Source organism: Ovis canadensis, chromosome 24 (genome assembly GCF_042477335.2).
Source record: "Ovis canadensis isolate MfBH-ARS-UI-01 breed Bighorn chromosome 24, ARS-UI_OviCan_v2, whole genome shotgun sequence".
Classification (NCBI taxonomy): domain Eukaryota; kingdom Metazoa; phylum Chordata; class Mammalia; order Artiodactyla; family Bovidae; genus Ovis; species Ovis canadensis.
Window position 1 is genome coordinate 29,622,679 of NC_091268.1, and position 12,717 is coordinate 29,635,395.

Below are 12,717 nucleotides of genomic sequence, written 5' to 3' on the forward strand. Positions count from 1 at the left end.
AGCTTGTGTTTCTTCCAGTCCAGCGTTTCTCATGATGTACTCTGCATAGAAGTTCAATAAGCAGGGTGACAATATACAGCCTTGACGTATTCCTTTTCCTATTTGGAACCAGTCTGTTGTTCCATGTCTAGTTCTAACTGTTGCTTCCTGACCTCCATACAGATTTCTCAAGAGGCAGGTCAGGTGGTCTGGTATTCCCATCTCTTTCAGAATTTTCCACAGTTTCTTGTGATCCACACAGTCAAAGGCTTTGGCATAGTCAATAAAGCAGAAATAGATGTTTTTCTGGAACTCTCTTGCTTTTTCGATGATCCAACGGATGTTGGCAATTTGATCTCTGGTTCCTCTGCCTTTTCTAAACCAGCTTGAACATCAGGAAGTTCACGGTTCACGTATTGCTGAAGCCTGTCTTGGAGAATTTTGAGCATTGCTTTACTAGCATGTGAGATGAGTGCAATTGTGCGGTAGTATGAGCATTCTTTGGCATTGTGTTTCTTTGGGATTGGAATGAAAACTGCCCTTTTCCAGTCCTGTGGCCACTGCTGAGTTTTCCAAATTTGCTGGCATATTGAGTGCAGCACTTTCACAGCATCATCTTTCAGGATTTGAAATAGCTCAACTGGAATTCCATCACCTCCACTAGCTTTGATCGTAGTGATGCTTTCTAAGGCCCACTTGACTTCACATTCCAGGATGTCTGGCTCTAGATGAGTGATCACACCATCGTGATTATCTGGGTCGTGAAGATCTTTTTTGTACAGTTCTTCAGTGTATTCTTGCCACCTCTTCTTAATATCTTCTGCTTCTGTTAGATCCATACCATTTCTGTCCTTTACTGTGCCCATCTTTGCATGAAATGTTCCCTTGGTATCTCTAATTTTCTTGAAGAGATCTCTAGTCTTACTCATTCTGTTGTTTTCCTCTATTTCTTTGCATTGATCACTGAGGAAGGCTTTCTTATCTCTCCTTGCTATTCTTTGAAATTCTGCATTCAAATGCTTATATCTTTCCTTTTCTCCTTTGCTTTTCGCCTCTCTTCTTTTCACAGCTATTTGTAAGGCCTCCCTAGACAGCCATTTTTCTTTTTTGCATTTCTTTTCCATGGGGATGGTCTTGATCCCTGTCTCCTGTACAATGTCACAAATCTCATTCCACAGTTCATCAGGCACTGTATCTATCAGATCTAGGCCCTTAAATCTATTTCTCACTTCCACTGTATAATCATAAGGGATTTGATTTAGGTCATACCTGAATGGTCTAGCGGTTTTCCCTACTTTCTTCAATTTGAGTCTGAATTTGGTAATAAGGAGTCCATGATCTGAGCCACAGTCAGCTCCTGGTCTTGTTTTTGTTGACTGTATAGACCTTCTCCATCTTTGGCTGCAAAGAATATAATCAATCTAATTTCGGTGTTGGCCATCTGGTGATGTCCAGGTGTAGAGTCTTCTCTTGTGTTGTTGGAAGAGGGTGTTTGCTATGACCAGTGCATTTTCTTGGCAAAACTCTATTAGTCTTTGCCCTGCTTCATTCCGCATTCCAAGGCCAAATTTGCCTGTTACTCCAGGTGTTTCTTAACTTCCTACTTTTACATTCTAATCCCCTATAATGAAAAGGACATCTTTTTTGGGTGGTAGTTCTAAAAGGTCTTGTAGATCTTCATAGAACTGTTCAACTTCAGCTTCTTCAGCGTTACTGGTTGGGGCATAGACTTGGATTACCGTGATATTAAATGGTTTGCCTTGGAAATGAACAGAGACATTGTGTCGTTTTTGAGATTGCATCCAAGTACTGCATTTCGGACTCTTTTATTGACCATGATGGCTACTCCATTTCTTCTGAGGGATTCCTGCCCACAGTAGTAGATACAATGGTCATCTGAGTTAAATTCACCCATTCCAGTCCATTTTAGTTCACACAAGAGGTCACACAAGAGGTACTTAATTCCCCAGTTTGGACGATTGTGACAGCATGTATGAAGCGTTACCAGCCAGGGAAGCTCTCGAGAGACCCCCGAGTCCAGGGTTTTCACTGGGGGCTGATCACACCGGTAGCCTCTACCTGGCACAGACCAAAGTTCCAGACCCCACGGGGGAAAAGGCTTAATCAGCAGAAGCCATATTGTTTGTACCGTTTAGGCACAGTGAGTCAGTCTTACATCAGTTCTGACAATTTTGGGAGCTCTCTCCAAACCCAAGCACCCAGACCCTAGCCAGGGGCCTTTGAGCAAGATAGCCCGTCAGGTGGGTGTATTCACTATTTTCTGTTTCACGTCTCATTACCTTTCTGAAATCTTTCAGTTCTCATTTGCAAAACCCACCCTGTTGGTACAAACCAAGACAATACTGTAAAGCAATTATCCTTCAGTGAAAAATAAATAACAGCAACAACAGCAAAAGCCCCAACCTGGTCTTAAGGGTTTCAGATAGAGGATCGTGGCCTTAATATTCTTACAGGGTTTGTGGGGCCCTGAGGGCTGCTCTGGGATCAGTCTGAGAAGTGAAAGAACTGCATGGGGTGGCTCAGCCCGTGGAGGCCCTGTGCTGAGGCTTTGTTCTCGTTCCTCCCGTAGAACCTGGGCCCCTCCGTCCTGGCAGGGGTGGCCGTGATGGTCCTCATGGTCCCCCTCAATGCTGTGATGGCCATGAAGACCAAGACCTACCAGGTAAGGGGGTGTCTCCGTGGACTCCGGGCCGGGCCCCTGCCCGAGGCCTTTCCGCTGAAGTGTTGGCTGACTTCCTTCTGCAAAGGCCATGGGGGCCTCAGCCTTGCCTGCCTGTGGGAATCCTCTGGGGCGCTTTCATAAATGCTGGTCCCCACGCCCCATTCCAGGAATTCTGAGCCACCTGATATGGGTGGGGCCTGGGCATCGGGTTTTTAAAGCTTCCCATTGGGCCGCCAAGGTTGAGAGCTGCTGAAATATTTAGACCTCGTGGGCCAGTGTGTGAAGCCGCATCTGTGGACCTCTGGGAGACTCCTCATTTTCCATGGGTTCTATTCCTTTATGTGGGTATGCATTGTCCAGAGCTGAGCAAAAACCACCCCTTGCTTTTTTCCCCCATCACCTTATGCTGGTCACAGCTACTTAGTATTTTTTAAGTTTTCAAATAGTCAAGTAACAGAGTGAATGTCTTCTCATTATATTTTAAAAGTTCAAATAATGCAAAAGTGTAGGGCCTGTCCCCTTCCCTGTCCTTTCAACCACAGTGAACACACCGAAGAAAATCCTTCTAGAACTTTCTGTGTGGTTATGTAGAGATCAGACTCCCTGTCTAGTTAGGCTTGGTGTGTATAATTGTGTGCATTGTGGTGCTATCGCCATATATATTTTAACACACACAGGCCCTTTTGGCAGCATGATTTTGTCGTTTGATACCATGCCTGGGGGATCTTTCTGTGGCATGCCATGTGGTCTGACTTCATTCTCTTGAGCTCATGTCTAATGGTCCATAACAGAGGTGGGCTGGAGTTCTTTTTTTTTTTTTTTTTTTTTTTGCTTCCCCATTGATGGTTATTTATGATATGCCTGTGGAATTTCAAATGAGAGAGCTTGGCCGCACTGATGATGCTGTAGGAGAGACAGGTTCCAGAACGTGGGCCTGGTGGGATGAGGTTTGGGGGGGTAGGGGGATGATGATGGCCTTTCATCTTCTTCCCTTGAATGGTCCACCTCTGAAGCAGTTTCCGTCTCTGTCCTTGACCTCGTGTTGCTTAAACTGTCCTGTTCTGTGACCCAGGAGGGACATAGCACTTAATGATAGGGTTCTTGTGAGCAGGACTAAATGCCTGTGAGAAGCTTAGAAAAGTGTCTGGCTTAAGGAAAAGGCTAGGTGATATCAAAAATATTTAACAGCTCTATAGCACGGGTACCCAGTGGTCAGAACCAGTGCTGGCAGGTACAGAAATACTTTAGTATTGTCACAACCATGTACTGGCTGATAAGCAGTAAAGAAAATAAGAAAATGGAGGGGGGAAAAGTATCTCTCATATTTGGATCAGCAGAGTAAGGCATGTGCCCCTTCCTCCCTGGATGGCTATAAAGTTTTTCTTGCCTCTTTTCTAATTTTAAGAGGTTTTGCTAATAATGTCAAATCTAACATGATTCAAAGCAGTTTTTTGCCTTGAAAAAACGAATCCTTTGGAGGGCTCTCAGGGTCCAGAGTCAGGATTCCCAGGGATTGCAGGCCCGCTTTCCCACCCTCAGGAAGGCCCATTCTTAACAGATGGAGCTGTTGGTCTGGTGCCAGGGCCAGAAGTGAGCGACCAGCCGCCCCCCCACCGTGAGGTGTTGACCGCTTCTCTCTTCCAAGGTGGCCCACATGAAGAGCAAGGACAATCGGATTAAGCTGATGAATGAAATTCTCAATGGGATCAAAGTGCTGAAGCTTTATGCCTGGGAGCTGGCATTCAAAGACAAGGTGCTGGCCATCCGGCAGGAAGAGCTGAAGGTGCTGAAGAAATCTGCCTACCTGGCCGCCGTGGGGACCTTCACCTGGGTCTGCACCCCTTTCCTGGTGAGTGAAGCCGGATTTCTCCTGGCCCACACGGTCAGATATTTTATCGTGTCGTCATTGCCTAAGTATTTTTCGGAAGTCGCTATTTCAGCACAGTCTTCTCCGACCACTCTTTCTAAAAGTACCACCCCTGCCCTTTGTTTTATTCACAGCACTTAATGGCTTCTAGCCCAGGGCTACCTGGAGCAGCCAATTCAGGAACTGTTACAGGTTCACCGTGAGCGGAGAAGCTCGTGCTGGAACATAAACCTCTGCTCTCTGCGTCCTTCATCCAAAAAGTCTGGCTAAGAAACAAAAAAAGTCAGCAGAACTAAGCTGCATGCTTGGTGTCTTAGTTGAGCCACTTGATGGTGTCAGCTCCTTATCTGTGGGCATCTGGTCACACACGGAGGGTTGGCAGTGACTTGTGGACCACACTCTAAGTGGCCGTGCCAAACACACTCTAAAAGTTGCTTACTGTTTCATGAATTGTCTTTCTCCACTAGAATGTCAGCTCCAGGAGGGCAAAGATTTTTTTCTGTTTCCTTCTGTACCCTAGTGCCAGAACCAGTGCATAATAGGTGGTCAACAAATACTTCTCATTCATTGAAAAAAATAATTCAAATCATATGAAAAGTTACGAAATAAAAAGTAATAAAGGTATATTATCCTTCCATCTATCCCTTTCCTCCAAAATGACAGTTTCGTATATCTTTTTAGGAAAAAAATGTTGATGTGTGTGGATATTTTAAAAATATTTATTATATATTCAAAAGGAGTCACACTTACATGGTGTTCTGGACCTTTGGACTTAGTATGTAACTGCTCAGTTCATGCATTCAGCTCTGCTTCATCTGTTTGAACGATGTATACTTGTCCGGAGCGTGGGTGTGCCGTTGTGGACTTAACCCATCTCCCATGGCTGGCCTTTTAGGCTGCTCCTTGTTCTTTGCTGTTACTGAATGTTCTGATACACACGTCTTGGGTTCCTGTAATGGGTCTGTTCCTAGCTGGCCATCCTTGAAACGTTTAAAGACAAGAGTGTAAGTTACTGTTTTCCCAACCTGGCCGAAAACCCAGGAACCATATAGAGAGGGACTGTGGAAACCCTTTAAGCCCAGTGGACAGTTAAACATTGTTAAGGATGACTTCAGATCATGCGTCCCCCCACCACTCCCCGCCATGCTTCTTTTTTCTTTCTGTCTTTGTATTATTAACTATGTCATTCTTTTTTGAAAATGTTGTGCTAGTAGTGAGTGTTACTTCTTACTTACATTGGCAAATATGTATTCCTATGGGAAGTTCCTATGACCAAAACCACAATTTTCATAAATAAGACACAGAGTTTTCTAATAGGCTACCAAGTTGCAGGTGGAATGTTTAAGGAAGCTCCTGCTTTTTTTGATGTTTGTCAAAGTATATTCATTTGGATACTGGATTTTGTTAGGCTCAGCTTGATGTCTTCTAGATTCTTAACACACACACAAGGCAATGTGGTGGGAATCAGTGATGCTCCAGCTTGTGCAGGCCTCACACTCACCTGCAGGCCTTGTTAAAGCCATGCTCGCTGGGCCCAGTTTCAGATCCAGTCTGTCTAGGAAGGCCCTGAGTATTCACATTTCTAACGTGTTCCCAGGGGCTGCTGCTGCTGTGGGCCTGGGGCCCACACTTTGTCCTCAGCACTGGGGCCCATAGACCAGTAGCATCGGCGTCACCAGGTTGCTTATTGGAAATACAGACTCTTAGGCCTCACCCCAGACCAAGCCAAGACAGATCTAAATTTTAGCAATTGCCCCGCCAGGGGATTTGTATGCACATTAATGTTTGAAAAACATGGGCAAAAAGGCGGAGTAAGCACAGTGTTCTGTATAGGACCACCCAGTGAATAATTTAGGTGTCCTTGGCCGTGTGATCTCTGTGGCAGCTGTTTATCTCTGCTGGTGTAGTGCAAGAGTGGCTATGGATGGGACTTGACTGGTGGTCCAGAGGTGAAGACTTCTCCTTCCAAAGTGGGCATAGGTTCAATCCCTGGTCAGAGAACCGAGATCCCACATGCCGTGGGGTGTGCCCAAAAATTAAAAAAAAAAGTAGGTATGGATAAGACAGAATGAATGGGTATGGCTGTGAGCCTATAAAAATTACTGTATAGACACTGAAATTTGAATTTTGTATACTCTTCTACATGTCATGAAATGTTTTCTCGGATCATTTAAAAATTGGGGGTTTTTTTAGATCATTTGAAAATGTAGACTCCGTCCTAAGTTCATGGGCTGAGACATAACCAGCTGAGTCTTGGCTTAGAGGAGTGGAATGTTTCTCTGAGAGTCAGGACGCCTGCTGAATTCTGCTGCCAGCTCACGGAGTGACCTGCAGCTGGTCATTTTACCTCCCTGCCTCTGGATCTCTGAGCAGGAGAGATGAAGGGGCTGGAGCTTTCCTGCTGGCTCACTGGTAAAGAATCTGCCTGCAATGCAGGAGACACGTGTTGGATCCTTAGGCTAGGAAGATCTCTTGGAGGAGGAAATGACAACCCACTCCAGTGTTCTTGCCTAGGAATCCCCATGGACAGAGGAGCCTGGCAGGCTATAGTCCATGGGGTCTCAAAGAGTGGGACATGACTGACCATGAGCATTTGGCTTGACTTGGCTTTGATGAAGGGGTTGGGCCCCAGGGCTGTGCGCGCGGCCCTGCCCTCCGCAGGCCCCTTGCCTCAGCCGACACCCCTGGACAGTCATGGTGTTCCCTTCCACTGAATTATGCTCAAGCAGTCCTCCAGGGGCATGAACACTGCTAGTGGACTGGAGTTGGCCCAAGCAGCAAGGTCACTTAGCTGTTCTGGGTCTCTGTGTTCCCTAAGATCCCCTCCGGCTCAAACTCTCCCACACTCCAGGCTGGAAGGGTCTGCTGTCTCATTCTTTTCACACTCCAGCCTCCCCAGCCTTCCCCAGGTCCTTAGTGACTCTCTTTGTTTTGTTAAAAGTAAAAAATACAATACTGCATGGTAGTTAACTGGGGTTGTTCTTATTTTCTTCCAACTGTTCGATCCCGCCAGGACCCTCTGTCCATGGGGTTCTCCAGGCAATAATGCTAGAGTGGGTTGTCATTTCCTTCTTCAGGGGATCTTCCCCACCTAGGGATCGAACCTGCATCTCCTGCATCAAAGCCAGATTCTTTACTGTCTGAGCCACTTTCTGGAGGCTCAAATGTTCAATAGTTTCTATGCATTAAATACAACTATTAAATAGTCCTTACTGTATATATGATGCATTTTATTTTAAAAACAGAAAGTAATGCATTCGTGTGGTAAAGATAGTTAAAGCTGTTCTGAAGAGTCTGCAGCTGAGCTTCTCAGCTCCAGCACTGCTGACATTTGGGGCTGGATAATTCGTTGTTTCTTCTTGGGGAGCTGTCCTGTGCACTGTAGGATGTTGAGCAGCATCCCTGGCCTTCCCCCACTCGATGCCAAGGGTACCTCTCCTCCCATCTCCCCAGTTATGATGATCAAAATATCCCCAGGTGAGAAACACCTGTCTGCAGTGAAAGGCACTGCTCTTGCCTCCACCGGCCCCCATCACCCAGCTTCCTTGTCCATACCAGTTTCTTCTGTGTGTTTACGGAAACAGCCTGCATGTATACCAGCATAACATTGACTATATACAATAAATGTACTGCAACTGATACATCTATTTTATCTACTTTCATACTAGTGATAGCAAATCACACAGAAATCCAAGATGTTTGGATTCCTTTCTGTTCTTTTTTATAAATAGGCAAAGATCTGAAGTCCGATCAGTCAGTCAGTTGTGTTATGCTTAGGACGAAAGGATCTTTCCCCATAACCCTTTGCTCTGCACATCAGATCCTCTGACAAAACCTGGCCATTTCTAGCTAGTCACCCAAACTGCCAACCGTTTAAATAATCATTTCCTGCCCTGGTCTCCCTTAGGAAAGCACAGCAAGAGTTGCTTAAAAAGTGTGACTGGCTTTTCTTGACCTTCAGTTTGCCATTCAGCTTTGGAGTTATGGTGGACTTCCAGAGACAGAGTTGGCTGAGCTGTTTGTCATGAAACAGATGAGCCTAGGAGTCGGTCGGGGACCTTGACCCTGGCCGAGACATCGAAGCCTCTGCCTACATTAGGATAAAATATGTGGCCTCTGAGTCCCTTGGAAGGTGTTTGCATGTTCTTTCCACTGGTGGATTCCTGCACTTCAAGGATGATGATGTGTTTACCCTCTGGTAGGTGTGATGGAAGACAGAGTCCTGAGGGGTCAGGCAGGAACGGGGATGCCATGTGGCAGGATTGATGGGATTGTTTTTCTGGAATATAGAGCCTGGCATTTATCATGTCCTCATGTCCACCTAATGCACTTTCCTAAAATAGCATCCCCAGGCAGTCGTCAGTATTTAGCATTTGCTATCTTAGAAGGTTTGTGAGCTTCTTGTCATCTCTGTGCCTTGTATGTCCCTGCTTTAGAATAATTACCCTTCTGTATGCTGATTGCCCATTGTGCAGTTCTCCACCAACCAGAACATGCCTGGCTCTTCTCTTTTATTGCTTATATCCCTGAAACACAGTGCATGCTAAGTTGCTTTAGTCATGTCTGACTGTTTGCAGGTAGCCCACCAGGCCCCACTGTCCATGGGATTTTCCAGGCAAGAATACTGGAGTGGGTTGCCATTTCCTTCTCCAGGGGATCTTCCTTACCCAAGGATCAAACCTGGATCTCTTAAGTCTCCTGCATTGCCAGGAGGATTCCTTACCACTAGCACAGCCTGGGAAGCCACTGAAACATAGTGGACTCGGCAAATAGTACCCACTCATTAGGTGTATGTAGAATGACTGACTAAATGAATAGACTGAAGATTTGGATAAACTGTATTAGTTAGGAACCATCTTGCAAGTGGCAGAAACCTCTTAGATCCACTCAAGTAAAATGAAAAGAAGGGAGATTTTTGAGTCACGAAACTGTAAAGTCTAGGAAGATGTTGGTTTTAAGCATGACTGGGGTTTCAGGCATGGCTGGATCCAGGTGCTCCAAAGATAATCTTGGGTATAATTCCTTCCCTGTCTCCTACCTTTGCTTTCTCCACAGTGGTTTCTTAGTCAGATGCAAAGTCAGCATGCAGTTACAGTTGATCCTGTCATCTCAGTAACCGCCATGAGGAGAGAGCTCCCCTTTTCCCATTAGTTCCCACAGCAAAGCTGTGGGGTTGAGTCTCACTGGTTATGGTTGATTGAGTGCTTGTCCCTGAATCACTGGAGTCAGGGAACAGGGATGCTTGGATTGGCCAGGCCTGGATCATGTGACTTCTGTCAGAGATTAGGCTGTAATATGGACATTTGATCTGTGGCTGAACCTCGTGGACTGAAGTTGGGGGAGATTCAGCTGCCCAAAGGAAAACTGACGTGTTGTTACAACCAACAAGAGGGGATGCCAACCAGGCAGAAGGAACAGATGTTCTCACAAAGACACGGCAGGTTTTTAGGGGTTGGGCTGGGGTCGTTGGTTTGGGCCTTTGCCCCATTTCTCAGTGTGAAGGGAGGCTCTGTTTTCACCCAGAGAGGTCAGTAATTCTTCCTTGTTTGTGAAGGATTTTCCAAACCCTTGACCCTCACCGTTTGTAAGGCTGTGGCAAACCCCAGCTCCCCAGCCACCTCCACACACTGGCAGACACCCTTGCTCCAGAGACCCTGGTTTACTACCTATTTCCTGCTCGACTGTAAGTCTCAGGATCTCCAAGCCCGCCGTCCACAGTGCCTGGTCCACAGAGGGGGCCCAGTTAGCAACTGATGGATGAGTGAGTGCCCTCTACTTCCTGGAGAAGCGGACGCTGCAGATCTCACAGGGCCGCTCAATGCCCTTCCCGTGCTGCCAGCAGTCACCCATCAGTCGGGCCAGTGGAGCTGGGGTACCCTGGTGGTGAGATGCCTGGTTTCTGTGTTGTTGAAGAGACACCCCTGGGTGTGTGCTTTCTTGCAAATCCATCCATCTACTTACCTATCCCACCCATCCACTCACCCACCCACAAACATTTTCTGGGTGTCTGCCACGATCCAGGTGCTATCCCAGGCACTGATGATAGAGAGGTGAACACTACAGACAAAAGCCCTCACCCTCGTGGGGTGTTCGTTCATTCATTCTAACTGGGAGAGATAGACAGTGCACATAATGAATGCATAAAGAATAGATAGTATGCTAAACTGTCATAAGTGCAACGGGAAAAAAAAAGGTTTTGGCTAGAGCAGCTGTGAGGGCTCACAGTTTTTAAACGGGATGATCATGGGAGTTCCCTGGCGATCCGGTGATTAAGACTCCACGTTTCCACTGCATGGGCCGTGGGTTCTATCCCTGGTCGGGGAACTAGGATCCTGCACTCTGCGGCCAAAAAAGAAAAAAGGATGATCCGAGACTTCACTGAAAAGGCGATACCCGAGTGTTCACCTGGTGGCAGTCAGGGGCCCGACATTTGAGAAGGGAGAGTGAGTGCAGAGGCGCTGTGGCAGGATTGTGTCTGCCTCACGGAAGAGTAACCACAGAGGCCGCGGGGCTGGAACAGAGGGAAGGAGTGGGGAGAGTGGTGGGAGAGGAGGGCAGACAAGTTCAGAGCTGTGTTGTTTACCAGTCAGTCAGATCCTGGGGCCTGAGTCAAGACTGTGGCTTCTACAGTGAGTAAAATAGACTGATATTGGACAGGTGATTTTTTTTAAAATTTTATTTTAATGATAAATAATTCACCACATCTATGTGTGCAGTTCAGTGGTGTTTATTGTATTCACCGGGCTGGGCAGCCATCCCCACTGCCTAATTCCAGAGCACTTCCGTCACCCCAGAAGGAAACCCCGTACTTACTGGAGTCACTCCACATCCTCCAACCCAGGGCGTCCTCTCTCTACCGTCTGTCTCTGTTTCTGTTCAGTTGCTCAGTCGTGTCCAGCTGTTTGTGATCCCATGGACTGTAGCAGACCAGGCTTCCCTGTCCTTTACCATCTCCCAGAGTTTCCTCAAACTCTGTTCACTGCGTCACTGATGCCATCCACCCATCTCGTCCTCTGTCGTGCCCTTCTCCTCCTGCCTTCAGTCTTTCCCAGCATCAGAGTCTTTTCTAATGAGCTGGCCCTTCTCATCAGATGACCAAAGTACTGGAGCTTCAGCATCAGCATCAGATATTCAGGGTTGATTTTGATTTGCCTTTTCTGGATATTTCATTTAAATGGAATCATATATAATGTGTGTGGCCTCCATGTCTGTCTCCTTTCATTTAGGACCATGTTTTCAGGGCTCATCCGTGGCGCAGTGGGCATCAGCACTTCAGTCCTTTTTGAGGTTGAATGCTGTTCCTCTGTGTGGATCTGGTGGGGGAGTTTTGAGTGAGGAGACTCTCCAGGTGGGAGGCGAGTGTGGCATCAGAACCTGGGGGAGGGGAGCCAGCATGTGCAGGCTTCCCAGGGATTGGGTGTCGGTGGCTTTTTGAGCACCTAACCTCCCTTGTGGCCACAGATCCTGGAAAATTTCCATGCCTTCCCTCAGGGTCACCTCCCTTGTTAATGTCAGAACCTGCTCTGCTTTCCAGTGCCCTGTTCTTGGTGGTTTGGTTGCTAAGTTGAGTCCAACTCTTGCGAGTCCGTGGACTGTAGCCCGCCAGGCTCCTCTGACCACGGAATTCTCCAGGCAAGAATACTGGAGTGGGTTGCCATTTCCTTCTCCAGGGGATCTTCCTGACCTAGGAATCAAACCTAGGTCTCCTGCATTGCAGGCAGATTCTTTACCGACTGGGACCCGGTTAATAGATTCTTTGGAAAAATAGTCCAAGGACTTTGAACTGAGTCCTAAAACAAGAAATAAAACAGCCGCCAGCTGTTGCATTTTACTGGTCCCCAGGCACAGGGTTAAGCGCTTTTCACTAGTGCCTGGTTCCTTGCTGCCAAAAGCCCTGTGCATGCTTATCCTGATTTCCCACTTCATAGATGGAAAAACAGAGGCTGTCTACTGCCCAGGGTCACACAGCTGATAAACAAGCAGAGCTTATGGGTTTAATGTTTAAGATGTATTACCTTCTAATAGGTAGCAAAGAAATGAGGCAGCTGAGACCCTGAAAATATCCCGGACCTCAGCTGCGCCAGAATCTTGGCCACACTGGGATCTCCTGATTGATTGCTGGCCATCTGTCCCGAGCTCAAGAATGAGGTCCCAGGCGGTTTATTTTCCCCCAGGGAAAGCCTTTAAT

General features: G+C 46.9%; 1 protein-coding gene across 3 annotated transcripts in view; it reads left to right on the forward strand.

Moving 5' to 3' along the window:
- The window catches only part of ABCC1 (ATP binding cassette subfamily C member 1 (ABCC1 blood group)), a 155,605-nt gene that overhangs the window by 90,396 nt on the left and 52,492 nt on the right, over positions 1-12,717 (forward strand). For all 3 annotated transcript variants that reach the window (XM_069569837.1, XM_069569838.1, XM_069569839.1), the window contains 2 exons: positions 2,570-2,662; positions 4,308-4,511. In XM_069569837.1, coding sequence (XP_069425938.1) covers positions 2,570-2,662; positions 4,308-4,511 — 297 coding nt within the window. The remainder of the gene's footprint in view (positions 1-2,569; positions 2,663-4,307; positions 4,512-12,717) is intronic.